The 27647-nt window shown below is 38.0% G+C and overlaps 2 protein-coding genes across 2 annotated transcripts in view; one reads left to right on the top strand and one right to left on the bottom strand.

The window, feature by feature from the left end:
* The window catches only part of LOC124156426 (bicaudal D-related protein homolog), a 301899-nt gene extending 286142 nt beyond the window's left edge, over positions 1–15757 (top strand). The window contains exons 2-9 of the mRNA XM_046530978.1: positions 2477–2692; positions 4797–4913; positions 5564–5710; positions 9445–9696; positions 11066–11218; positions 11537–11761; positions 12177–12434; positions 13644–15757. Of these exons, the coding sequence (XP_046386934.1) occupies positions 2477–2692; positions 4797–4913; positions 5564–5710; positions 9445–9696; positions 11066–11218; positions 11537–11761; positions 12177–12434; positions 13644–13832 (1557 nt within the window). The 3' untranslated portion in view covers positions 13833–15757. The remainder of the gene's footprint in view (positions 1–2476; positions 2693–4796; positions 4914–5563; positions 5711–9444; positions 9697–11065; positions 11219–11536; positions 11762–12176; positions 12435–13643) is intronic.
* A 1980-nt stretch (positions 15758–17737) lies between these two features.
* LOC124156424 (protein ABHD11-like) lies at positions 17738–27540 on the bottom strand. The gene is made up of 7 exons (XM_046530976.1): positions 27404–27540; positions 27139–27295; positions 26814–26987; positions 26389–26562; positions 18777–18970; positions 18452–18590; positions 17738–17917 (listed from the first exon to the last, which is right to left on the bottom strand). The coding sequence occupies exons 1-6, from the start codon at positions 27538–27540 to the stop codon at positions 18452–18454; spliced, it is 975 nt and encodes a 324-aa protein (XP_046386932.1). The 3' UTR covers positions 17738–17917.
* Between the last annotated feature and the right edge of the window lie 107 nt (positions 27541–27647).

The following is a 27647-nucleotide window of genomic DNA, read 5'->3' as shown; positions in this document are numbered from 1 at the left end:
GTTTACAAGTTTTTCGAGAACTTTGTACGAGATTGTAAGAAAGGAGATTGGTTGGGATACTTTTCTTTACTTGGGAGGAAATAATATTCTTTGTTGGAATCGGTCTGATTAACGCTCGCTTCCATTGACTTGGAACGTGATTTTAAGATAGGGAGGAGTTGAAGACGCTGGTGATGTATGTGAGTGTGACAGGAAATAACTTTTTTTAATCTAGCGGTAAGCCAACAGAGACTTTATTTTCTTGGAAGGCTATTCAACCTGTATTTGGGTAACTGGAGTAAATTCAATTTTTTTTGTTGGTATTTAATGCGCATGCGTCTGTAGAGGCGTACATTTTTAGGGTTTTATCTCTAGAGATTATTATTAGGGAATTCATACAGATCAGGAGGAAGATTTGAAATCGCCTTCATTTTTTTAGATATATCAAGTGATTTAAGTTTTCTCCATACACCGTCGAGTGGTCGGATTTTGCGGCTGAGTGAAAAATTTAATTTTCGCGTTCGTTATTGACTTTTTCGTTTTTTTTTCCTCAAGGTGGCAGTATAAATAGATTAGGTGAGGATAGAAATCACAGTGGACTATGCCACAGGGATATGGTTTTCAAACATTCAGATCCTTTTCCCAGGCAACCTCGCAGTCCAAGAATTGTTATTTTGGGGTGTCCATGGTCTTCACCATGGATTAGATCCCAGATATCGTCGATCAGCATCCAAGTTCATCTCATCCAAGCTTTACCGATGGGCTGGATAAACTAAAAAAATGAGTTTATTTACGATTTACACTAATTTTCACAAATCAGGGTATTTTATAACTTAAGCGATAGACTGATCGCAAAGTAATGTAATTAGACCAAAATGGTCTTCTAAAGTACTTTTCTTCCTGCTACAATGAAAAAATAAAAAAAAATGCCATATACGAAAGACACTTTATCCTGTTAAAAGCAAATTATGAACCTGGGGTATTAACACTCCTTCCGCGTTAAAACAAAAATGACGTATGCGAATCGACGAGCAGGAATTGATCGTCTAACTGGATGCTTGTGTCAGTGAAATAGACTTGAAGCCATAGCCAACGACCTGCACTGTATATTTTTTACAACAACTGCAGAGAAGACTTTTCCTTGCAGCGATGTCATTAGAGACCACGTGTTCCGGGAGTTTTTCTCTCTCCTCGCTACAACGTGCTCGGGAAATCGCGGCCCTCGGCCGGCATCACGTGCACAAGAGTAAGGGAACGTGAAGTGGACGCGCCGATTGCAATGGACGGGGCGATGGCACCTGGGACGCGACGGCAAAACAAAACGTCCAGAGCAAGTGTCGCTCAGAAAGTAAACACACGTGACAAGAGACCGCGTTCCATGAGGCTAATAGCATTTTTCTCTTTACCCACACGCCGGAATAGACTTATCACTCGTCCCTTATGGCCCTTCCATTGCTTTTTCCACGAATATTACAATAATTAGGGTGTAAGAATTCGTTTACGTCATTATTCAAATTTCTTATTCCATTGCACATTTTGTTTAACATTGAACCTCAGGAATGGTTGGAGATCGTCGGCTTATAAATGGAATTTTGAATGACTAATCGCTGAAGGGCAATCATTAATGTAAATGATGCTGGAGCTGATGCCTTCTGCTTAAATATTTGGAGAAACACCGGTGATTTCCGGGTTTTTCAGAGAAATAATTCGTTTACCAGGGTGCTATTCTGTCCATTATTGGGATGAATGGAATTGGCCGGAATGGTCATGGGGTAGAATAACTGACCACTGGAATACATGATTTTGGAATCATTTCAAAGCCGTATTTAACTTTTCAAGGTGATAAAAAAACTTATCTTCAAATTCAATTTATCCTAATTAAATGAGGTTCAATAAACTGGATGCTTATTCCATAAAACTTCAGCATAACAACGCATGAGGAAAAAAAACATCGCATGCATCATCAGATTAATTGCACAAACAGTTCTGTTAGCCAGTTTCCAAATAGCAGCTGTTGGTATTTGCAGTGGCGCAGCGAGGGGGGTTTGGGGGTTAACCCCCCCCCCCCCCCACAGCTCAGAGAAATTTTTCAGTTTAATCCATTTTACTTAATTGGATTGATATTACTTATAGAATAGTGTAAGGATTAATTAAACATCCCTCAGAAAGCCGTAAAACTCACCATTTTGAACCGTTTATCTTAAAATTCCGCAATACTCGCACCTACCGCTTGTCCTGGTGGGTATTCCATACCCCTACACACCCCGGTATTAGTTGCACCTAAAACTACCCCATCCTTAATTCCTAGCTGCGCCCCTGGGTATATGAATAAGTCAATAATATCAAGGAATTAGTTATACTGACAGGCATTTCTTGTAACGGAAAATTATTGGATGCGGAGCATATTAGAATTAGAAAGGCCTCATATTAATGATTTTGAATTTTAAGGATATTTTTTTCGAGTACATGCAATAACAGTTTATTCTCTCATTGGCAGGCCCTGGAGCAGGAAAAGCACTCTCTCAAGCGGCGGCTGGAGAGCATGCAGTCCGAGTACGACATCAAAGTGCTGGAGATGCAATCGGACATCAAGGAGATGAGAGTGTCGCTGGACGAACGGGAAGTGGCGCTGAAGACATGCGAGCGAGAGAAGGCGCTCATCATCTCGGACCTCACGGAGCAGAACAGGAGGCTCACGGACCGCATCCGAGAGGTGGGAGGAAACTTACAATATTATGCACAAGTCTTTATACTGCAAAACATGTCCCGATTCGATTCAACGACAAACTGTGCTTCAACGGCCGCAAAAATTGCCTTCTCATGCTAGATTTTAAAGAAATTCCATTCATATATACTTATTCTACACGAGTTCTTGCAGCCTCTAAAAATACGCCATACACCATGAATTTTATAGAAATTGTATTTCAAAATACTTATTTGTGTTCGAGTTCTTTCCGACTTAAAACCAAATAGGTTTCGCATTTTCATATTTTCTGGAAATTGCCCCTGAAACCCCAGTTTATCCATGAGTTCATGCGGCGATTCTTATTTCAGCTCACGAAAAAGGTTCAATAACGATTCGAGCGATAGACAGCCCTAATCTTTTTCCTTTTTATGATTGCTCTCTCACTCTTTTACTCGATATTCAGTCTATTCTATTCTACAACTTTTCTATGTCCTATTCTACGACTAACTTTAAGGCCTTCCTTTGCCAATTTAATTTACCCATTTGCTATACATTTTTCGAAAATTGCATTTAATAATCCGAACGTCTCAAACGTCAAAATAATTTTCCCTCATCTATATTTTATTTCGGCATTTTTACTCTAACGAACTATTTAAGCAATTGAAATGCTTCTACTGCTAAAATTTATGCCTTCCTATCTTATCCATAAAACCCTGTCCTAAGCTTGCATGTAATATTCAAATAACGTTTAGATTTCTAGAATCGAACATTTAATGGATATTTTTCATTATTAGGTGTCCTCGAAATACAATCGAGCCTGCAAATAAAGTTCCCGCTGGAATGATAACGGACCATTTCAGTGCGAAGTAGGATATCGTGTCTATACGTATCATACTTAAAAGCATCTCAACCATCTGATCTACAGTAATCGACAAATGCTCCACGGAGACCAGAGAATTTTAATTGAATGTACAGTAAATTAATTGGGCGCTAATAGCGCGGCGAGACCCTTTACGAATAATTCCTTTTACCTTTACCTCTAGTAATAGCAAATTCATCACACCGCAACTAATTTTAAATAGAATTTAGTCATCTCCGTAGATAAGTATTTCGTGATCCCCCATATTGCTGTCAAAGGGTGGTTGAAAGACCTCCAAGTGGGAGAATGTATGGCTGAAACTGCGTCATTTAGAAATATTTTTGAGGGGAATTAGAATTGGTCGGAAATAATGTTGCAAGGGTCAGGGAGAGTGCAAGGATTGGTGGTTCAGGGGAAGGAATATTTGATCGTCATTGAAAGGGATGGGGACCCGTGATGATGAGTATGTCTCTCTAAGAGAACAGGTCCACAGCTGAAAAAAATATTGTGAGTGGGGACAGTTTAGAGGAAGTAAATGTCTAGGGGGTTCATATAGAAGGGGTTCACTTGATACCTGATCTCTCAAACATTTCGTAAGGTTTTGGAACCCCTGACCCCCATCAGTCCGTCATGGCCCTGTAACAGATTGATTACATAGTTGTGTGTATGTGTCCTCGTTAAGATGGCCTGGACTTGGTAAGGGGGCGTCCATTAATTACGTGAGGTGATTTTGTCAACTTTTGACCCCCCTTCCCCTAGAGTGAGATATCGTGAGATTTGGCTCGACCCCCTCCCTATAATATAACGTGAGATTGTTCGAAATGCGTATTTTCAGTGTAAATACTTTATCTATGCTTCATTGCGTTGTATTTATAAAAAACAATTGGCTTGATTATTTTTATTTAATATTAGTCAATTCAACCCAGTTTTCTCGCAATTTTACTGTTTGTTGCAGAAAAAAATTACGTGATACTTCCACGGACTACCACCCTCCCCCACGTGAGATTGGGTGAGAATCGGCTTGACTCCCTCCTTCCCCTAAAAGCTTCACGTATTTAATGGATGCCCCTTAAATATCTGGTAAACTTTTGTCTTAAAATTCTATGTAAATCAGAAAAATTCTCTGGCCGTGACTGTCGTAATGACCGTAAACTGAAAAACTGGGAGTATGGCACCCAAACAATGCAACTTCGTCTTCTCTCACACCGTTCTATAAAATATAATACTGAGATTTAATTTGCACTAAAATGTGTATTTTTATCTGACTTGCAGGCCACGAAAGCGGAAGAACAGCTCAGCGCTCAGATCCAAGGCTTAAGGGACCAATCCAACCTCCGAAAGACGAGTTTACAAGACCATGTGGCTCATCTGGAAATGCTGAAAGAAGAAGTAAGTTTTGAGGCCTAATTTTAAATGTGCAGGATTTCAGAATCATTTAATAAAAATACTTGTAAGAGTTACCAAAGTAAGTTGCAGTTTTCAATGATCAATGCCGAGATCATTGTGTAATAGAGCAGCCATAGCGACATGTGCTCGGTGCTCTATTTGATAGACTAATAATAAAAGCTGCCTCTTTGTTGCTGCCTGAAAGGTATTTAAATACAGCAGCGTAATATAAATTCGCATTTTTAGATCTATTGGCCCAGTATAAACATATCTATTTAACATCGTAGTACTTACTGTAAGTTTTAAAAATTACACATCAAATACTTTTCGATGTGTTTTTCGCGGGTGTAATAATTAACTTTTTAAATTTTCAAATCAACATTCTAGCTGAAATGAGAATTGAGAATATCTGAATTAGAAATAAATGTTATTAATTGATATGAATAAGGAAGTGAAATGACGAAGGGAGAAAAATAACTATATCATAGGTTTAAAATACCAACATCAAAATTATTCCGTAAAAAAGTCAACACTCCCCAGCTCCCATTTCCGTGGTGCAATAACGATATCATCCATTTCATTAATTTCGTATTTTTCTCTCTTAAGGTTGCAGATAGTAGGTCGACATTTATGAGTGAAAATTTTTTTTTCAGATAACTCTCATTACTGAACGCAAAAATGATCTGGAAAGAAAAGTTCAGCAGCTACTGGATGAGCGGGAGTCGCTGACATCGGCCCTGGAGGAATCAGCTGACAGGATAGTCATGCTGGAAAAGCAGCAAAAAGAACAAGATATCCAGGTGACTATGCAAATATACTTAAAGACATTTGGCGCCTTTCTGCTTTCCTATCTGTAGCTTCCGCCGTTTCCCTGAGACAATCACTCACAACAGCCGATGAGAAGTATTCATTAATTATTAAGGTACTCTAGGTAAGTTTGCATGGAGTATTTACAAAGTATACGGGCAGTACCCCCTATCTTCATGGACTCCCCTCTTCAATTCACAATATGGTCTTTCACTCTTCTCCATCTTCTCGGTCTTTTTTTAAACTCTTTCTTGGATGCCGCTACATTTGATAAGTTTCTGTACATGCCCCGTTTACACCACGATCGTACCGACGGGTTTCGCATGTTGACGACCTCAAGGACCTTACCAACCTCCCTGCAGCGAACGACTCCCGCCCTTTGCGGACGAGTCCCGTTCGATGAGTTTCCGCGGCTCATTTGGTTGTACATTTTCAGGGAAGAGATAGTTGGTAGGGTTTCCCACTTCCATTCCAACAGTGTTTTTTTACGTGACACCATCACGTGGACTATCTTTCGTCTGGCTCCTACCCTTCGACCTATCAAAAATTCGTTATGGGTGTGAGGACAAATGTGTAAGGCTTGTTTATTTTCCGCGGAGTGTCCAGATATCGAGATTCGAGTTATAAGGGTTCTAATTTTGATCATACGACTCTTCTAAAATGCTTAAAAAACTTAAAACTCACTACTTAAAAAAGTTCCCGGGGCAAGATCCCCAGTTTGGGCCCCCTCAATATTTTTGGTAAGTCGGCGTCCCTGTGGGGGGGGGCAAGAATCCTGCCAGGGGTTTAGGGGCTATGGAATACCCCCAGTGAAACAAGAGAGTCCCCGTGGCCCTCCCATGGAAAATTTGAATAAATTAGCCTCTGAAAACAGCATTTAAAGCACTATTTAAGACCAAAATTTTTTTAAACTTATGACATTTTTTGTTTTCGTGGTACTTGACTTTAAAGGTTTTGCACTTTTTTTTGACAAATTACCATTGAAGTTGGGAGGAGGGGTAGGCTCCTTTTGGTTCCCCAAAACTAATGCGTCCAGGGTGAACTACCCCTCTTGCCTCTGCCACCCTGATAAAAATAAACTCCTCCATTAAGGAGAGGTTTACCCTCCATTGAGGGTACAGGAAGGATAGGTGTACCCTTCAGCAAGGGTACACGAAGGGTATTTTAGAACATTGGTGGGTACGCTCTCTCCTTCCTGGAGGGTACGGGAAGGGTTTGGCCAGCCTCGTTTAAGGGTACAGGAAGGATAAGTGTACCCTTCCTGTACCCTTCAGCAAGGGTACACGAAGGATAGGTGTACCCTTCCTGTACCCTTCAGCAAGGGTACACGAAGGGTATTTTAGAACATTGGTGGGTACGCCCTCTCCTTCCTGGAGGGTACGGGAAGGGTTAGGCCAGCCTCGATGAAGGATACAGGAAGGATAAGTGTACCCTTCCTGTACCCTTCAGCAAGGGTACACGAAGGGTATTTTAGAACATTGGTGGGTACGCCCTCTCCTTCCTGGAGGGTACGGGAAGGGTTTGGCCAGCCTCAATGAAGGGTACAGGAAGGGTAGGATAAAATAAAAACTAAAAATCCATAAATTAACATAAAAATTTAAAAAATCGCTGATAAACTAAATTAAACGAATGGGGATGAGTTGCAACAGTGATTTCTAAAGTTATAGGGCATAAAAAAAATTAGCCTTCACGTGGTCTTGAACCCAGGACCTACATATTACATTATCACGAACTGAGATTTAACAACCTCGGCTATCGAGGTACTTGATAGGAGGAGTTTCTCAACGGAACTTATACTACAAAATCTTAAGATGAGAATCGCACCCGGGCCTATGTGGAAGAAAGCTGTGACTTTTTTCTACCACACCTATTTCGTTTCAGAAAATAAGATCGGCATTCTAATACTGAACATCACTCTAGCGATGTCTCATTGTCAGCCACACAAATAGGTTACATATCCTAAAACGTGAATGGAAGAACTTCTAAATGAGCTTTTTTCACACAATTACAGAAACTATTGTGTACAGTGGCGTAGTCAGGAATTTCGTTGGGGGGGGGGGGGGGGGGGGGGGGGTCCAAAACCAGGTGGGAAAAGTTTTGAAAAACAGGATAGTAAGTATTGGAATTCAACTTATTCAAACACTTTTCATAATCGAAAAAACTTCAATAGTCAAAGAAATATTTTTTAAATTCATTATTTTTTAATATTTTGATTTCTATTATGAAGGAAAATGATTGTGTTTTTATACTTCGGGGGGGCGGAGGGTCCGAACCCTCCGGACCCCACCCCTGGCTACGCCACTGAATATGTATACTATTGTTTTCCTTAAGGAAATTTTAAAGATTAGTTGTGTAGCCCGTCTATATTTGCTTTCAAAGACTGCTTACGTTCTTGTACGGAACTCAATACTCTTTAGCAGGAAAAAGTAGCTAAGGAGAGTCTTTCAGGATATGTTTTCTTCAGTTATAAATGCTAAGTCCCAAGGAAGGGTACACGAAGGATTTTTCTCTCCTTCCCTTACCCTTAATGGTGGGTAGAGGAAGGGTACACGGATGGTAAGGGAAGGAGTTCCAAGGAAGGGTACACGAAGGATTTTTCTCTCCTTCCCTTACCCTTAATTGTGGGTAGAGGAAGGGTACACGGATGGTTAGGGAAGGAGTTCCAAGGAAGGGTACACGAAGGATTTTTCTCTCCTTCCCTTACCCTTAATGGTGGGTAGAGGAAGGGTACACGGATGGTAAGGGAAGGAGTTCCAAGGAAGGGTACACGAAGGATTTTTCTCTCCTTCCCTTACCCTTAATGGTGGGTAGAGGAAGGGTACACGGATGGTAAGGGAAGGAGTTCCAAGGAAGGGTACACGAAGGATTTTTCTCTCCTTCCCTTACCCTTAATGGTGGGTAGGGCGTGGGTTCTGCAAGGGTAACTACCCACCATGAAGGATGCCACCCTTCCTGTACCCTTCCTGTACCCACCATGGTGGAGTTTATTTTTGTCAGGGCAGTGGGTAGTGCACTACCCACTGCTGAGGGGCAGATTTTGTTCGCTACTTTTACGGTCGCCTGGGGGGTATGCAAAACCCCTAAACAAAACGACCATTCGGGGAGATATCCCTCCAAAATCTATTTTTTTAATATATGAAGAGCATGAGTAATCTACATCAAACTAATGAAAGAGAATGTCATAGAAAAATGATCAAATGGATATATCGTGTGAATCATGCGTAAGTTCTGAGATGGGAGAGTTTACCTGTACCTTAAAATTCAAAGGTTTTACCTGTCTACTATGCTTCCAATCTACCGCTGTCTACCTTTGAGCTATTATAGTACTTTTCTTTTTGATAGAAAATAATCATCTAGTGACCTTATTTAAAATTACATGACCTAACTCAACATTATTTTTTCCCAACCTCCCAATTGGTAAAGTCTATGAAAATGCTGGATTGGGTGAGTGATTTGAGTTGGGACGTGGCTATTGTGTGAACATTGCTCATATATTTTCACAATTTGATGACCTAAAATAATACATTGTAGGTGTTTGTCAAGGTACTTTTCATCAACTCATGAGGATGTAAAAATTGTTGTAATCAAACCTTGAAATGCTTTTTTAATACTGGATTTCTCCATCTATCAATTGCATATTTGATGAAAAAAATTTCCAATATATATGATACCTCAATTAATTACCAATATAATGTAAAGGTTGACTGTATTTTTCATTCCATTGCAGTTTCGTCAGACAGCAAGGGAAGTGGAAGAATTAAGAGCGACCAATGGATCCCTGACGGAAAGAATAGATGCCCTATCACCAGCATCTTCAACACCATCATCTTCTTCATCATCAGCCGGGCATAGATCACTCCTGAACGAAATGGAAGTTTCTGATGCATCCTTTACCAACCTACACCATCAAAACTCCTCCGATATCGAATGTGATGACGATATGGATTCAAGCAGTGGGCATACTCCAGAATTGCGAGCAGTAAGTCACTTGACATGGAATTTGAATAATAGTGGAAATGCTCCTTGGGATATACTGCTCCTACTAAGCCATATTCATGCTTGTATTGAGTTAAATCACTTCTGCTGAAGTTGAAAGAATATATACAAACAGTCATTAGTGTGTAAGTTATATACTGATCCTCCATTTTATTTGTATGTTGCCATATTTATCAATTATTTTATCATATCATGCACGTACTTTTAAGCATAATCGTTTACAGAGTTGCATTCTTCTTTCATTGATGCAATTCTCCACATTGCTAATAAGGCAGCACTTTGCTTTTCGAGGTGCCCTATTTTCTTAATGAAATTGTTTTTATAACTACATGATCAAATGGAAATGTCTCCATTATGGGCAAATGTTATTAGCTGAAAATAATTTTGTCCATAGAAATTTTTCAAATTTCATAAATTTTAAGCATTAAAATGTCATTTATGTTTATGTAAACTAAAACATACCTAGATTCTGATATGCAAGGTAATAATGCGAGTGATAGGTTCATATTGCATTTCACTCGCTTCTTTATCCTGTAAATTTCCTGAATCAGATGTACAAGATAGATTTATTTTTCTCTCATCATTCAGCTTTAAGAACAACCATGATTAGATTCAACACAGGATTGCCATTTGAGCCTTTGACTGCAATGTGATTTTGGTGGTATGGTTAATTATGTTTTGTAGCACTTGCAATAGATTACACTCCTGTATATGACTGGGCGTATAAGACGATCCCCAATTTTCTCCAGCTAACTGTGTTTTTTTTAGGCTAAACTTACCATGTAAAAATATTTCTCTTCCAATGCACAAAAACGAAAATTATAAGTACCAGATTTGATTTAAATGTGTCAAGTTTAATTCGAGTACAGTCATGGCATATGGCAGAGATGCTGGTGCAACCATTTTTGACCCTCCTATGTGGCAACTGTATATTCTGTAGTCTGGCGGGAAAGTTTGAAGACCACCATTAAGTGACCAGATCTGCCCCACTAGAGACCGTTGACTTTTGAGAAGATTTTCCTCTGTGAAAAAGTCATTTCATACATGGTGGAATGTATCTTATCATGAACATAGAATAACTACCTAACTTGATATTTATTTTTCGTCAATACTTTTTAACCTCCCAAAAGACAGAGGAGTGAATTTAGCCTATTGTATCAAGACAGATGATATGCGATTGGTTGATGATTGAATAAGGATACATGAAGATGATATACCAATTTGTCAACCATACCTTGTATCATCGTCACCCCAAAATTTGATTTCATATCAGAAGCTGGCATTAATTCAACTTTGGAAGCATAGAAATTGAAATACATCTGTAAAATGCCTCTTTTAAAATTTCTTTGCAGTTGCAAGATGAGGTTTTGTCATCGTGCAAAGAACTTCGCATAGTCAACGAACGTTTAAGAAGAGGAGTTCAGTGGGATTCAGGAGTGTCTAATTCCAATACCTCCTTAACTTCATCGATTGACGATGACCAAGTTGGCTCTGAAAAAATAAGGGTAAGTGAGCATTTGAAAAAAAAATACAGTGCATCTTTGCATTTCATTATTTCTCTGGGTTGTGTGCAGCATATCAAATCTTTGTTATTTATGAATCACTAAATGAGTTTGAGTGTTAATTGACAAAGAATATATCTAAAATGTCACTCATATACTTCATCATGTAAACAAATACTTTTTCTAGTACATATTTCTAAAAATGTCACACCTTGTTAAACAGACTAATCGTGAATTCTGGGTGATAATCATCACCTCCCTTTACATACATTTTTGTGATCACATTCCCATTAAAAAATACTGATTACATATATATTGCAGGCTGGACTTCTGAGGAGTGTTGTTCAAGAACTAAAGGACACCTTGAGGCTGAATGAACAAAATGGTGTTTGTCCCAACTGTGGGACTGGCCCGGAGCAAGTTGAGCGACTGGAAACAGAATTGCATAGGGCAAAGGAGGCGTCGGACAAGGCCCAAAGACAGCTGCGAGATGCCCTTGATGAGCTTAAGAAGAGAGGTGATGAGAGCATGCAGTTGACAAGCCAGGTACATTAAAATTATGTCATCATCACTGAGAAGGTTAAAAACGTAATATTACGTCCATACCCTTTTTAACTAAAAAATAATATAAAAATAAATTTCTGCCCAAGTAAAACATGATTTAATTTCATATCATCCCAAGTATCCTAAAGTGGCGAAAAATTATTGAAAAATGGCTAACCCACCAGGAGCAGAGGCACCCATTTTAAACTGGCCACCCCTAATGCATTGCTTCAGCTGTCCAATTGCAGCTATGCCACTATGTATAGTGCTTAAAAATTATTCACAAAATCGGCTTTGGATCAGACTGTTTTGGAAATTTAGCATGCCCTCATTTGTTCTGCAAAATGAAAAACGTAAAAAAAACGCATTTCAATGATGGAAATTTGTATGGCTAAATTACTGTTTTCATTTCCTTCAGCTGAGTGTGGCAGAGACCAAACTGAGGGCAACCGAGGAGGAGAGGGACGTGGCCCGGGCGGATGCAGACAGCAGTGCTCATGCCAAGGAGGAGTCCGTAGCCAAAGCGTGGGAGATGCGAGACAAAGCCCTTGCAAGGAAGAATGCAGCAGAAGTGGAATTGGCAAGGACAAGAATTGATCTCCTGCAAATCAACTCTCAACTCATTGAAGCCATCCAACAGAAGGTTGAGCTGAGCCAGCAACTGGAACAGTGGCAGGCAAGTCTCTTTAATAATTATGTACTCTACAATTATGTTTGTAATTTGATAGGAAATTGTCAGTGATTATTCAGGCAAATATAAGCATGCTCAAAACAGGCTGCTTGTTACCTATATTAGCTTGGCTGATGGGGAAAGCCTAATCAGGGGCGGATCCAGGATTTCTTTCTGGGAGGGGCACAAGCAAGGCCGCATCCAGGATTTTGTTCAGGGGGGGGCACAAGGATACCTTGTTATACAAAACGAACGAAATGACAATGGGACCGTATTAAAAATCGAGCATATTTTTAAGGGTCTGGGGGGGGCACGTGCCCCCGTGCCCCCCCCCCTGGATCCGCCTATGAGCCTAATGATAACCTCTTACCCGTGCATTCTTTGTGAAAAAATATGTAGCGAAAGGTATCTATGTATGATACATGTGTACAAATTAAGAATATAAAAGTTGTGAAACTCAAAAGGATATTTTTAAAAAAAGACAGCATTGCTTTCAAAATCTATATCTTTTGAGCAGTATGCATTCACATTTCTCTCGCTCAATTGAAAACTCTCGTTGCATTATTGCTTAGAAATGAATTTCCCAGTTCCTACCTGCTACAATTTGAGACCAGCTACAACCTGGCAAATGAAATCTTCGAGTGAAGGAAAATGAACTGTTCTATATTTTTTGTGACATCAAATCTGTTTATACGGGTGGTGTCCAAATTTGAATTTGTAAAAGTATGTGATCCGTGTATGTATGAAGTCGTGCTTAGATGGAATAAGTTTCCAAGTGCTGAGAAGATCCACAGTGCTGTAAAACAGTGGGCCAAAGAGGTGGCAGGAAATATTTCTAATCAAAAGATTATTAAAATCACAGCTCAAGCGATGTTTTGAGGAGTTAGGCAACTACAATGAAAAAGAAAATTAGGTCAGAAAACATGCAATGGAAGTGCTTATGAATGTATGTCACATTTTTCAGATTTTAAAACTAACAGCAAATGTGATATTTCTTCTTGGACAACTCCTGTAGATTAAGAATGGAAGTACATATATCCCTATTACTTTGACGGTTTCTCATGACACTTTTTACCTTGGGGTATAGGCAACACTCCATACGCTAATGGAAGGTTGGTGAATCTACCAGGAATTACAGGGTGGGCAAGCCATGACTAAGGTAGACTAATTACACAATCCCCTTAAAGATACTTATTGCATTATTTTTACCAACAGATGGACATGCATCTCCTCTTAGATGAGCAGATGAAAAAGAAGCTTACAACCCAGGAGCAGAGACACAGTAAAATTCAGCAGCAGCCTCAGCAAAAACATAGGCGGAAATCATCACGGGGCCAAGAAAGTGACAGTGAGCCCAATGACAAGCGGCAAAATTCACGTTTGTTTGGACTCTTCACCAGATAATCATTGACTGTCTGTACTCGACAGTTGATTTGAGTGGCACAATGTTTGATTGAACTGATGTTTTGTAAATATAATTATATTTTTGTGAAAAAGTATTATATTGTGAGCATTGATGAATGCATCAAGGAGCCAAATGAAATGCCTGAGGAGAACAATTCATAGTGCATCCAGTTTTCTGGCATACTTCAATCAATTTTTATGGTGATGGCTCCAAGAGCTTTGCTAAATGCCACATTAATAGGAAACGTTACGTACCATTGTTAACACATGATCTCTTGCCTTTTACTCAACAAGTTTTTAGCATTGGTGAGTTGAACTTATTTCCTGCTGGCAGGATTCTTAAGTGTGCATCAGACCCCAAAGTGAAGATATAATCTCTAATACAAAAACTGAAGACACATGCTGACAAGTGGAAATTGTGATCTTACAGTGGTGAAGTTTTTATTTAAATTCAAATTCAGTGATAAGTGATGGTATTTTTGGAATGTGTAAATGCAGATATAGCCGTTTACCACAAACATAGGTTGTAATAATTTGAAAATTCTTGGAAGCTTTAGCATGGTTAGATTTGAGCAAGAACTTTAGAAATGCTTTAAAAATGGGGTTGTTCCGGCCTCAGAGAATCATCCGGAAGAAAACCTACCATTAAAAAGGAAAAATCCTATTTAAATTAGCTATGAGATACATACTTATGTATATTATGCTTTAATATTCCTCCCATTTATTTATATGGTAACCGAAAGTTGCAACAACAATCCTAAATATTTTGAGGTGAATGATTTTCTTTTTTTATCTGTTTCTCATTACTTAACTCTTTAATTTAGTGAACTAAAAAGAGGCTGATTGAAATGCCTTATGCTGAAAAATGTGATTATTCTTGCTGACACATGTACACTATTCTTTATCTTTCTAGAGTCGATGTTTAAAGTTAGAAGATTTTTCACATTCAAAAATTAACTAAATTAATTCTGAATTTTCAATCAGAGAAAAATTGTTTCTCATAGTAAGAAATAACCGATTATTTTATTTTATACTTAACAGATTAGGGATCAAAGAGGATTATCAAGGAAGAATTTTGTGATAAAACTGAGATATTATAATTGCACAGGTATCCAAAGAGTATGAAACAAAATTAAAAACATTAGAGAGGAATTCTATACAAATGAGAGGAATGACAGGTTGGAATAATTAGCATGATGTTCACAGCTGTAATGTCTTCTCTAAAATTTTGAGGCCGTATCAAAGGTGAAAATTATTAACATATACTGGCAAAGAAGGTAACAATACAGTACTTGAAAACAAACTGGTACTTCCAGATCCAATAAATCAGCACTTTCTGAGAGTGTAATTCAAAATTATACTTTTGAGTTTTCTTAAAAAATGCCCCAGCAAAATGAACTCCATCTCCATTGTTAAAGAAATTCAAAATGGTTCAAGAAATCATATTTTAGCACAACCAAGTCTGCCAAGAGGGAAGGGGACAAAATCTATCCCGAGCACAGTGGAGACCACATTTCAGTCAAGGCTGTAGCTAGAAAAAAAATTCTGGAGAGGTTCAATGGAGATGGGAACATTTCTCAGGGTTGTTCATTTGAAGATTGCATATCCCAAACATTTCAGGGGGAATTGAGCCCTCAGACCCCCCCCACAGCTCCCTACTGCCTTGATTCCAGTGATTGCTAGGGAGTATTGGGTATTTGGAGAGCTTGTACACCAGTACGGAGAGGGTTTGCCAAGTTCTCAGTAGCCCTTAAACAATGTTACACTGTGACTGTAGCTTATATAAGTAACAGGAATTTTCTTTATGGTAAAATTTTTCTCCTTCATGTACGGCCCTAAATTTGTTGAAGTCATTGAAGTGCAGTGAATGCAAAGTGCTGAAGTGAGGATCCATTAAATGGCTTGAATTCAATTTGCACATAAATGACAGAAATCAAAACTGAATAGTGCCTTCATTATAAAGATAATTCTCATTACCATTAAATATGAATTATTGGCTTTTTTTAATGGAAGGTTAATGGTTCCTCTCCAATATTCCTACGAGTTCAATGTGAATAGTGTTGATAAGATATTTTTCAAAGTCAACACACTTTGATTAAAGATTAAAATATTTAATAGAGAGTGCAATAAGTGAAGTTTTGTGCATAACGACTTATTTATGATGTTTATATATAATTTGTTACTAAAAGGTTACTTGAAAAATTTGAGCCCCTTGCCATATAATTTTAAATTTTCAAGTACATATTTTGTATATAATGAGGAAAGTCTTTTGTAAAATAATTTGTGATTAATGTCACCATTTTTGTGAAAATATGCCTTGTGTGATACAATACATAAATCCATTAAATAAATAATAGCAGTTATTTTCCCTAATTGCCCTAACCAAACCATACATTTATAAGTAAAGCTGGGAATATGTAATACCTAATGCAGCAAGTACATACCCAAGCAAGTACATTTAGAGATGATTTGAGGGAGAACTTTATAGAAGCATAAATAATATAGAATAACAAATTGTAAGAGCTAAGTTGTGAGTTTCAAGTCTTCTGAAAGAAGATTTTAGTATTTACCTATTTTTTCTATTTTTTTATAACTCTGATGACATCCAGTGCATCATCTAAAGATATAGGGGTGTGCCCCAATATGTGCACCATCAAATGGCTAAAAATAATTTATGTATTTTCAAAATGGCATTTTGAATGCTTATCATTTTGCTTGGATAACCTTAAATTGGATAACCAACTAAAAAAACAGGCACCAATTAGATGTCAGTCACGACAAACAATCCCAAGTGTTACCTAAAAAATGGGTCTGCATGATCCTGACCGTTATCTATAAATTATGTTTCCTTTCACAGTAATAAGTTGTAAGCCTCACAAATCTTGGATTTCAGAAATTCTTCCTCATAGATTTGAAATATAAATTTTGACAATAAAAAAATTCTATGGATGATCCACTGTTTTCATTTGGCTAACTTGAGGATGCCACCTGTCTGCTCTTACTGAGTGCTCTATATTCAAATATAAATACAGAGCTTTCACATCTAATCAAATCAGAAATATATGCTGCAATCAAACATAAAAATATTTGTACAGAGTAAAGCATTATGTTTCATGTATTTATGCTCATTCCCTTATAATCATGCTTACGCACTAGGCCGTAACTTACTACCCAAATGTTAATTATTGTGGATTTCCACTTCTAATACTTTTACAGCTACCATTCTACTCTTGCAGGCATATTACGTTGAATTTGTCATTATTTTCCAGCAACAGAGATGACATATCATGATAATGGAGATCAATCCAAAGAATACTGAAAATATTCATGTGAAATAGAGGGTTCCCCGTGCATATTCCAGACAGCCAACTTTATCAAAAGAAGGCAAAGTAATGGATCACACAATACTACCTCATTATAGACTGTGGTACTATGGTTATTTGAGGAAAAAAATCAAAGAGTTACTTGCATTAGTTTTTCACAGTATTTGAGGTGATTGTTGAGATATAATGATAAAAGAAAGCCTAGGTCATCCATTATTTACTACCCTTCTTCTCCTCATACCAGCTTGCTTTTCAATGAAATGGGCACTAAAGATGTAGAGAAAGCATGACACAGAAAACAAAAATTGCTGATAAATTGATCATGAATGGATTACAAGATGGATGAAAGACAAGTCTATCTTTCAACAATCTGTTTGGACTTCCCATTTATTAATACAGATAATTGAATCTCTACTGTCCATTACATTAATCCTAGCATTTGATAATTCAACAACTCAAGTGGCCCATAAAAAATTTTTACTTAAGAGATTATTTTGAGATTGGTATGGTCCTCTGCTGGTAACTTTATAGACATGAGTTCAAAAAAATTAATGTGATAATATAAAAATAATAATATCTTCCTATGTTATGAAAATAAATTTTATTACTGTGTTCAATGAACACTTTTGACTACATGATGTATTCATTCAAGCAAGAACAGGTTTCACCACTTTTAACAAATAAATTATACAAAAATCAATACGTCCACAACATCATCAACTTAAATTTCTTCTAAGAACAATTGCCACCTAAACAGATCACCTGTAAAGAATGAAAAGTATCAAAATTGAGATCTAAGGGTTCAAAATAATATTAAAAATATTTTCAAGAGGTAGTTAGACAGCAAAACAAAAAACATTAACAGATAAATATACCAAAAGATACTAAATGAACAACAGTTAAAATGAGAGGGCTTGTTTATAGATTGTGCCATAGATTATTATGAGTGACATCATGGCAAAATTAGTAGTGGCGGAACAAACTTTCCTTAACTTGTTTTAGAAGTGAAATATTACTCTGTGTGTTTCTTTATTAATAGTTATTTTGACATTTTATTACATTTTTTTGTTTTGGTTACGAATATATAAATACATATATTATTTTGTTACGGCACCATTACACCACTTATTATTATCCATATTTTATCTCAAGTATAACAATCATCGACTTCAAATAATTTTCTAGGCATGAGTGACGAACGCCTAAAGAGCCATTAATCCAATATGCCGCAAAAAAAAAACTTTCCAGGCTTCAACTTTGGATACATAACAGCAAAATATATGGATGCAAACTTACTCATGAATCTTGAATGAAATTAAAAGCAGCATCTATGAATTCATGAGGTTTGTCAGCATGGACCCAGTGACCAGCATCATCAATGTACACAAATTTAGCATTTGGAAAGTACTCCTTAATTTTTGGTTCATCCAAAGGCCTGAAGAGAGAAAATAGAGTATTACAATATAATTGATAGTCCTTTTGGAGGGAGAGAAATATACAGTTAACCCTTTGATAAATTATGCCAAGGCCTGATACCAAATTACAGATGAATTAACTTATTCATGTTATTTGAGAACTTGATTTGCCAAATCAGAAAATTGAAGTGAATGTAGCAGCTCACCTCACATAATCTGACTTGGCTCCGCAAACAAAAAGGGTTGGTCCCTTAAATGGTTCGAATGGTGGAGTTGAGACAGGAAAAACAGCTAGGTTGGGAAGGAAATTCTCTGATATGGCATCCAAGTTGACTCTCCATTTAAAATTGCCATCATCTTCAACTAAGTTAGAAGCAAGAAATAATCGAAGCATTTGATCCTGAATAAAAAAGAAGAGACAATAGGAACATTCAAAAAAGGTTCAATGGTAATGAATTGTGGTGAGCGGAGGATACTCTGCGTGGCAGGAAAGGAGGTGTGACGCTACTTTTCCTGCCCTGGGGTGCGTGGGTCCAAGGAGCATTTCCGAGAATTCGGACTCCTCTGGACCGCATTCCTACCCCTTCCTGCCACCCTTACCCCCAGGAACGAGTGCTTATAGGGCAGAAATTCTGTACAGTGAGTGTGGTGTTCTTAGTGCTTGGTTGGAGTTTGTCATTCGGGGACTTCAGCAATTCTCCTCCTTCGGGACTCTTCGGAACCTTGATGCAGGAGCTGTGGTAGACCTCGAACGATGACTCGTGTGGGACTCAAACTGGGTACGACCAGGACTACGACCTTCAGCACTGCTCTCTCTCCTATTGCCGCCACGTAAGTTTCATATCCCTGACTTCCCCACCTCCGTGCGCACCAGCCTCAAATCCCCCCCCCCCCCCCACCGAACAAGTGTAAGGACTGAAGTGCAAACACCAATAAAAGCCGAGTATAGTAACTCCCAAAGAGTAATTGATTCGCTCTCCCTTTGGTAACCTTATGCCCTAAGTACTAAGATTGGTAGCTTTCGTCCAGTCACGACAGAATGCTTGAAGCAATTGAATATATGTAATATAAAACACAACAGATAATCACATAGTCCCTACAACTTACTTAACATACTGAAGTAATTGTTTTTGATTGGTGAGGGTAGAGGTAGTCCAAATCTAAACCACTGGGAATTGAATATCAGACATTCTCAATAGTAAGGCTAGTTCTTTCTACGGGCCACATTAGTCATGCATTCTGTGATTTAGCAATTAGTTCTGACAAGCATAAAGCATCACTATGAGAGCTGCAACATAGGAATGGCCAACAAATTTACCCAGAAAGGAACCCACTGCGCATAAGATGGAACAGTTTTATTTTTCTTTATTTCAGCCTCCTTTGTCTCTTTGTCCATGCATGTGGGAATATTTCAGAGGGCATTTGGGAACAGCTCAACACTTTAGCCCCCCTCCCTCCCAATGGTGAACATACAATCCCTTTCAACTTAAAAGGTGTCCCTTAGAAACTTAGAACATACAATATAACATCCACACACCCCCTAAAACTTAAGCTATCATTGTAAAACTTTCAGGTTAAGTAGAGTAGAAGTCAAACATTTGCCTGTAACTCAGATATTTAAAAAAAATTACATCTTATACTATACATAAAAGGAAATTTTTTTTAAATTTGAGATACCAGAAAATGTTGAAAATAGTCTATTTTATGGAGCCGGAAAATTTGATTTCAAGAATATAGCATAAGTTTTAAACAAGTTATCTGTAACCAAAAAAGACCCATCAAGCTGGAGGTTTATGTTTTCTTAAGGTTCCCTGATTAACTGATTTCTGCAGTGCAACTGTCTGATCAACAAAATTATACTAGAGGAAGCTCATATAGCAGCACCTAGACGAATAATTGTTGGACAAAAATTGACCATACAATCTAATAAAATTTGCCAATTATCTTCATACTATTTCATAATACTTTTACTTTATCTATATACAATAAAACTAACTTCTGACCACTGACTGAATCATAAAATTGTTTGCAGTGGACTATACAAGATGCGACCAACAGTAATATAATCACCCCCTCTAAAGTCATCAGAAACTCTAGAAAAAATTGTTGAAGCCCTAGAATAAATTTTCTTCCTGTTAGCAGCATTGCCGACGGTCTCTATACTTCTCTTTTTTGGGGCATTTGGGGGTCAAAAATCGATTTAACAAAATTGTAATTTTTCGACCACGTGTTACATCAAAATTTGTCAGCAAGTTTTATAAACTCAGCATTGGTTTTTTTTGTCTCGGTTCTCAGCACAATCTACCTCTCCACCTCCGCAATAGGGAAGTGCACTAATTTTTTTTTATTGCTGAATTTGAAAGTTTAGCCTAAAAAAGAAACATTAGTATAGTCACTTTTATTTTCTGCATCTGGGGTATGCACTTTAAAACGTTTTGAAAGTCGGAAAATTTCATGTTGCGCTGAAACACAGTGCCTCCATCTTGATTGAGATGTGACGTTACAAGGCAGTAGTCACCAGTGGAGTATCGCTGTATTCCGTCGCCTTCTTTAGCGCGGCGAGAGTTTCCGGGAATCGGTGGAGTTTGCTTCCTAAAAATGTCGTCTAGTACCGAAAACATGAATTCAAAATAGAATTATAAATGATTTTTTGTTCCAAATTTCATTTCGACGTCGAAACAAAAGCCTGGAGAAGATATTCATTCCCGTGCCTTAAGCACAAGCTATACGGAATAAATGGTTCAAGGCTGCTCCTGAGTCTTACCTATCGATGATATTATGTTTTGAAGATCATTTGAAGGTATTGTAAGATCAAATTGATATTTATATTATAATAATTTACTTAATAGGTACCTCAGTCACATCAGAAAGTGTGTTGAGTCAAAATATAGCATCTTCCGCGTAGACCTACGTAATTTATAAACTGAAAGTAGTTTGGTTAAAGAATTATGGCGCGACTGTTTTTTTACACGACCGGGCAAAATGCGTACTTTGCCCATGAATTGTGCATATATGATAACAAACGATTTTTGTTAAAGTTAATCTTTATTGGTTGAAATTAGTACATTTATAGGTGATACAGATATAAAGGTACACGGCAGGTCGCGCGGCGTAATTTGTACTCCACTGGTGACGGGTTCATCTTGCAGATCTAAAAAATTAGCTACAATACCTCGAACTTTGAAAACTCGCAATATAGGCAGTCAAAGTACATTGTAAGAATACACGAGACCATTATAGCCCAGAATGTGCGTACAATGTCGAAATCCTTGGTTTTCAAAGATTGACGTATTTTATACGCCAGCGCGCCCGGTCCAGGGTTATCAACTTTTATTTAATCCTATTTGTTAGTTGAAATTATATTTCAGAATGGTTCTTTTAGCACTGCTACTGAGGTAAACTGGTAGGTACTGAGTACAAGGTACTGAGTACAAGGTACTGAGGTATGTACTGAGTAAGTAAACTCCCTTTGGAGTAATGTGAATTACAAGTGTTCGAGATATATGACATTTTATATTCGCTTTGTGTTCTTATTAATTATGCCTGTACGCATATTGTTGCTTGCCGCGAGCCTTTAATGGTATGTGCTCTTGCAAGAGTGGTTTTCATTTTTAATGTGGAAGTTGGTCAGTATAAGCAAAGAAAAAATTAACATTTTAGCGCACACCAACCCTTGTAGTCATCGTATCTCTGCGCTTGTAATGACACTGCTAAAATACCTAAACGCCATAATGATGATAAAAAAATTGTCTCATGTCAATGATTGCTGCAATTATAATTAATGATAAACTTGATGCCGTATGATCACAATGAAGACAACAAAAAATAATGCCATGACGTAGTCTTGAACCACGGTACTTCGGGTGAGATCTTTCCTTTGAATCGTGCACGCTACCACTACCCCAACCGACATGGATATTTTGAATTTATGTACATAACTTGTAAAAAGTAACGCATGAAAATTAGTTAATTACAGCCTAACTAACGCCCTAATTGAAAAAGATGCAGCAAGGTACGCGGTCTCCCCTTGTTAGCCTTAACGTCTCGCATTTCTATGGAGCGTTGAACCTGTCCTCCTTATTCAAAAATTCAGTAACCATAAATACATCAAAGTTTGGTATACCATTTATAAATCGTTGGAATTTTCCTTCTCCCAACCAAGATTATCTTTTCTTGAACCCATCCTGGACAGCGAACCATTGCAACAACCAGCCAGCACGGAAATAAGGCTAACATCCCATGATTCTAGTTGCGAAGGGCGAACGTTCCGGCCGGCGTGAATATATACGCAACGAATAAGTCTTCCAGCAAACGTCTGAAATAGGTTTATTAGTTTGACTCGGTTCTTACAAAAAAAGTTTTGGCATGATAAACGGCATTGTGCCAAAATATACCCAGCGAAAAATAAATGCCATCATGCATTTATTAAAGATTCAATGTGCTATTCGTACTACTCTTTCCAAACTTGAAGTTGACACGTAAATGAATATTAATATATTACGCAATGATGAAGTCGTTTACTCAAAAGAGAAGCAGCCACATATATATTCTGAAGATATTTTATGACAGCAAAAAACGGATACCCTCAAATTCTGTAATTTTTCTATTCAATAATAGTGGTAGAACTAAACGGTGTAGAAGCTGCCTTCTGCTACTGCCTTGTGACGTCACGGCCAATATTCAACATGGACACCCGTTTTCGCGGCCTTTGAATTTTTCCATATTTCAGACGGTCATCTCGAATAAAGTATTCACTATTAGGATTTAAACTGTGGTTTTACGACATTATGTTATTCTGAACTCTAATTTAAGAAATAAGTTTGGTGCATTTGAAACACTAGTGCACTTCCCTATTAACGCTCTATTGCATAGATCAAGGCATTTCGCTTTGGGTATGACAAGTAAGGATTAACAATTGAAAGTGCATTAGTATCTGGTACGGCAGGGAATAGTCACAGAAATAATACCATTTTTGATGCCATGATCTTATTTCTGAAAGTTTTTCCGTAACTGATCATTTCTTCCATTTCGTTTTTCAGACTGCTCTCATTTTATGCCTTTTATCCAATACAAAATCTCTACATCATTTGCTAACAACTGCTTAGCAACCAAACACGATAAACATCATCACTTTAGAATTTTTGGTACATTATGAGTCGCTAGATTCCAAATAAAATAAAAATTACAAATAGGGAAACCCAGGGTGGAACGGGGCAAGCGATTTTTAAGTACGAAAAAAAGCAACTAATGGTCTCATCAGCTAAACATAGGTTATCATTTTCCTAAGTCCTAAATCAACCTCTCTTGATTTCTCACCCCTTCACACCCACCCTGGGTCACACCCTGACACTAATGACAACCCAGCATGCAACTTTGGCAAGCTTAAGATGCTAAAAATTTAAAAAATGTAGGCAGTCAGGTTTCTTCCCAAAAGCCTCATATGATGAAGTAGATGGCCCTTTCTGCCCACGGCTCAATGCTTAAGTTCGCCTTATACTAAGCCATTGGCAAATGATGTTACCACAATGAGAATAGGGAGCCAGATTGCCTAACCATTGGACATCTGCAAGGGCCTTCTGGCCAATAGAGCAGCCCTAAACTCACCATCCACCACACCAAGGCCATATCAAGGCCAGAGGCTGCGTGCTAGGCTTAGATTGCTTGAACAATTAAGAATGGATATCTTTAAGAGCGACAAGGAGAACAAAATATTAGAGCCCCACCATATTTCCAGGTCCGATAGAAGCGACAAATTAAGAGAGATGTTTCGCCGAACGGATAGGTATGGGAATTCGTTTTCCCCCGAACCATAAAGGCCTTTAATAAATGCTAGTCCTAACTTCGTTAGGGCACTTCATTTATATGTGCAAACGGCTGGTGTCCTAACACTCCCTGCCACACGCCTTTTAGGCGGCTTGTGGGGTATTATGTAGATGTAGATATCCAGCAGGGAGGAGGGGGGTATCGCCAGTTGCTTAGCCATAGGGGTATGTTTTCTGGGTGAAAACCCCCCTCTTGAGCCTTTTTTTACTTTATTTATTATACATACTTTATACACTATATATACCTCTCCATGAGCTACCACCTTAGCGTGGTGGAGAGGTTTGAGTGCTCCAATGACTCGGAGAGCTATGCTGGCGGGAGCATATGCTCCTGGTAGGACCACCAAAGCCAGACAGGTCGAAGGGTAGGGGACAGACTAAGAGTAGCCCACTGGTCCTCCAGGTTAGGGGTTGTGTGACAGGCTGGTAACCTGCCCATGTAAAACCTTCTTTAACTCATAAGCTTCACAGAGAGCCTCAGAATAGGTTAGGATCCAATAGACGATAACTAGGCAAAAGTAAGGGCATGAATACTGGTATAACAGATATATTAAACATATCCATATGGAACGTACAAGGCTTAGGCAATCACGAGTTAGAATGCACCTGAAGATGGGAAAAAGGAAGAAACGGAGATTTTCTTAGAGAAATAGCAAAAAGAAATAGGGAAGTTAAATAATAGAGACTACTTAATAATAGCTGGTGATCTAAAAGCTAGAATTGGGAAAGAGTCAATTCCAAAATTTATTGGAGTACGTGGAGAAGACCATTTAAACCAATATGGAAGTAAATTTAGAGAATTGATAACTTTAACGATCTAAACGTGTAAACCTGTTCTAATTTGGTTCATACATTCGTGCACGTTCTGTTCCGGTTCACAAAAATCATTAATGCAAACAGACATGAACTCGTACGTGTTAATGTGCCACGTAAACAGGCCTTAAGAAGTGAAGTATTATGTACTCTGTTTTTTTATTTCAAGTTATTATTCACATTTTATTAGAAAATATTTTGTCTTGGTTACAAATGTATATATTAGAAATTTTGAGGCAGCTAAATTGATAAAAGTGTTAACAAACTATTATGTATGTCTTTTGTTAAACAGTGCCGCAACAGCGTTCCAGCACCATGACACCACTGAGTAAGACCTTTGGCTAATCAAGAAAAGATTAGAGGGAAAAGCAACTTTAAGTGCCCCTAAAGCCTTAGAAGCCATACGGAACTGTTGATTTTGCTACACTGGTTTTCCAGATAACGTATGCCAATTAAAAATTACATTGAATGGTGGGTGACATAATAGCAGGGGATATTAGTTCAGTCAGTGGCGTAACTATAATAAGGGGGGGGATGAGGAGGCTCCCTCTCCCCACCCAAAGCCTTAGAGAATTTTACAGTATGCTTATTTTTTCCCTGTCATGAAGTTTTCTACAGAATTACGAGTGAAACCCAAATTTTAAGTGCCAAAATGATGTAAAATGTACTTCCAGGCATGTCGTTTTTGAAAAATTTTTGTTAAAGGACATGCCTTGAGGGGGAGATTGTCCCTCCAGCCCCCCCACCCCCTCCCAAAGCAAATTCCTAGCTACGCCACTGAGTTCAGTGGTATCCGTGTCAAGATGTAAAAACATCCACATGGATCCTTCCAAAACGAATTATCTGCAAGACTTTGTTTGATTAATGTGGAACAACATAAAATAACAGTTTATGGTTCTCAACCCTTATTTCTGATCATAAAACCAATTACTAACTACCGATAAAGAAACATTTTAAAGACCGATTTGCAGTGAGGAATGAGTAGAAACATGAGTAGAAAAAATATTTTTTTCAATGCGAAGAATCCTAGAGTGTGGACATTAGCGGAGTAAATATTGATAGTTCTAAGAGTTAAATCAATAATATATGCTATTTAATACTATTGAATTATAAGGAAAGTGCTCATATAGATTACAGATGAGCCAGTATATATACTCAAAAAATTCTTCACAATTTTACTTACTTGAATGATTGGTTTGAGTTGTTCATCTACTGCCTTTCGTGCAGCGGAAAGAGGAATTTTCTTTTCAATCTTGACATTTTTCATTGCTTCAAAATAACCTTTCATCACATTTAAACTAGGGCTGTTTCCAACAGGGGATATGTCAACAATAATAAGTTTTTCAACGAGAGATGGCTAGGAAGGGAAAAGAAAGCTTTCATGAAAATTATGATACAGTAAACCCATACCAATGGTTAATGTTGAAAATGTATCAGATTTATTTATCATCATCAGTCCACAACTATGCGTATATGTCCAAGCAGAATCTATATGCATATAATGGGTTAATACGAGTGTTTTTTTATTAAAGATGTACATAGTGTTATGGACATCAATGAGGGACAAGCTTATATACTCGTTTGAAGGGAAAGGATATTTTTTCTTACATATTTTAGCGCAGCAAGCATCATCGCCCTTCCTCCCATACTGTGGCCAATTAAGGTCGCTTTCGGAATATTTAGATTTTCCATTAGAGATCGAACATCCTCGGCTAAGTGGTGATAACTCATGCCTGAGCTGTGAGGGCTGTCCCCGTGGTTCCTTGCATCCACAGTGATGATCTACTTCCACCAAGAACAAATAACTAGGTAACAGAGAAATCGCACTTTTCGCTTGAGAATAATATCCTCAAGATTTTATAGACTAAAGCATATCCGCATTTAGGTAGGTACCTTTATAATCAATTCATCGGATCATGCAATGAGTTCTCACCTTCCTCAGTGTTAAATTATGCAAAGCTTTGGATAGGCTAGTCCAATTATTTCTCGAACCTAGTAACCCATGCATGATTATAATCGGCAAAGCCTTGGCCTCCCCCAATCCTTTCGTGGATTCATGAGATGTATATGCCAGTTTAACTGGAGTAATGCTAAAAGCCAAACAACGCGAATTAAATTTCATACGACGACATTTCATTAAATATTTAAACGCAAAATATACGTCGACAAAGGGTAGAATAAGGACGAAAAAACATTACTCTTTTCCAGTGTTTTCAGCAACTTCAGAGGCCCTCACGGGGAATGTTAAAGATAAGTAACGAACGGTCTCCATTTTGATAAGCGCATTGCATGACAATTTTCGAACGAAACGAGATGATATTTCTTGAAGTGCCATAGTTGAACACCAAAAAAGATCTATTCGCAGGACAAAAACAGTGCTAATGCACTATACAGTCACCGCATCCTCGACTGAAGCAGACGGTCAGCTGTACCGGAAGTTAC

Source organism: Ischnura elegans, chromosome 3 (genome assembly GCF_921293095.1).
Source record: "Ischnura elegans chromosome 3, ioIscEleg1.1, whole genome shotgun sequence".
Lineage (NCBI taxonomy): Eukaryota > Metazoa > Arthropoda > Insecta > Odonata > Coenagrionidae > Ischnura > Ischnura elegans.
This window is presented reverse-complemented; position numbering and strand designations above follow the sequence as displayed.

Coding starts and splice junctions, on each gene's coding strand:
- LOC124156424 (XM_046530976.1), bottom strand. CDS start 27,540: ATGGCACTTCAAGAAATATCATCTCGTTTCGTTCGAAAATTGTCATGC. Junction 26,988..27,138: donor ATAATTTAACACTGAGGAAG/GTGAGAACTCAT, acceptor TGGTGGAAGTAG/ATCATCACTGTGGATGCAAG. Junction 18,591..18,776: donor GCCAAGTCAGATTATGTGAG/GTGAGCTGCTAC, acceptor TTCTCTCTTCAG/GCCTTTGGATGAACCAAAAA.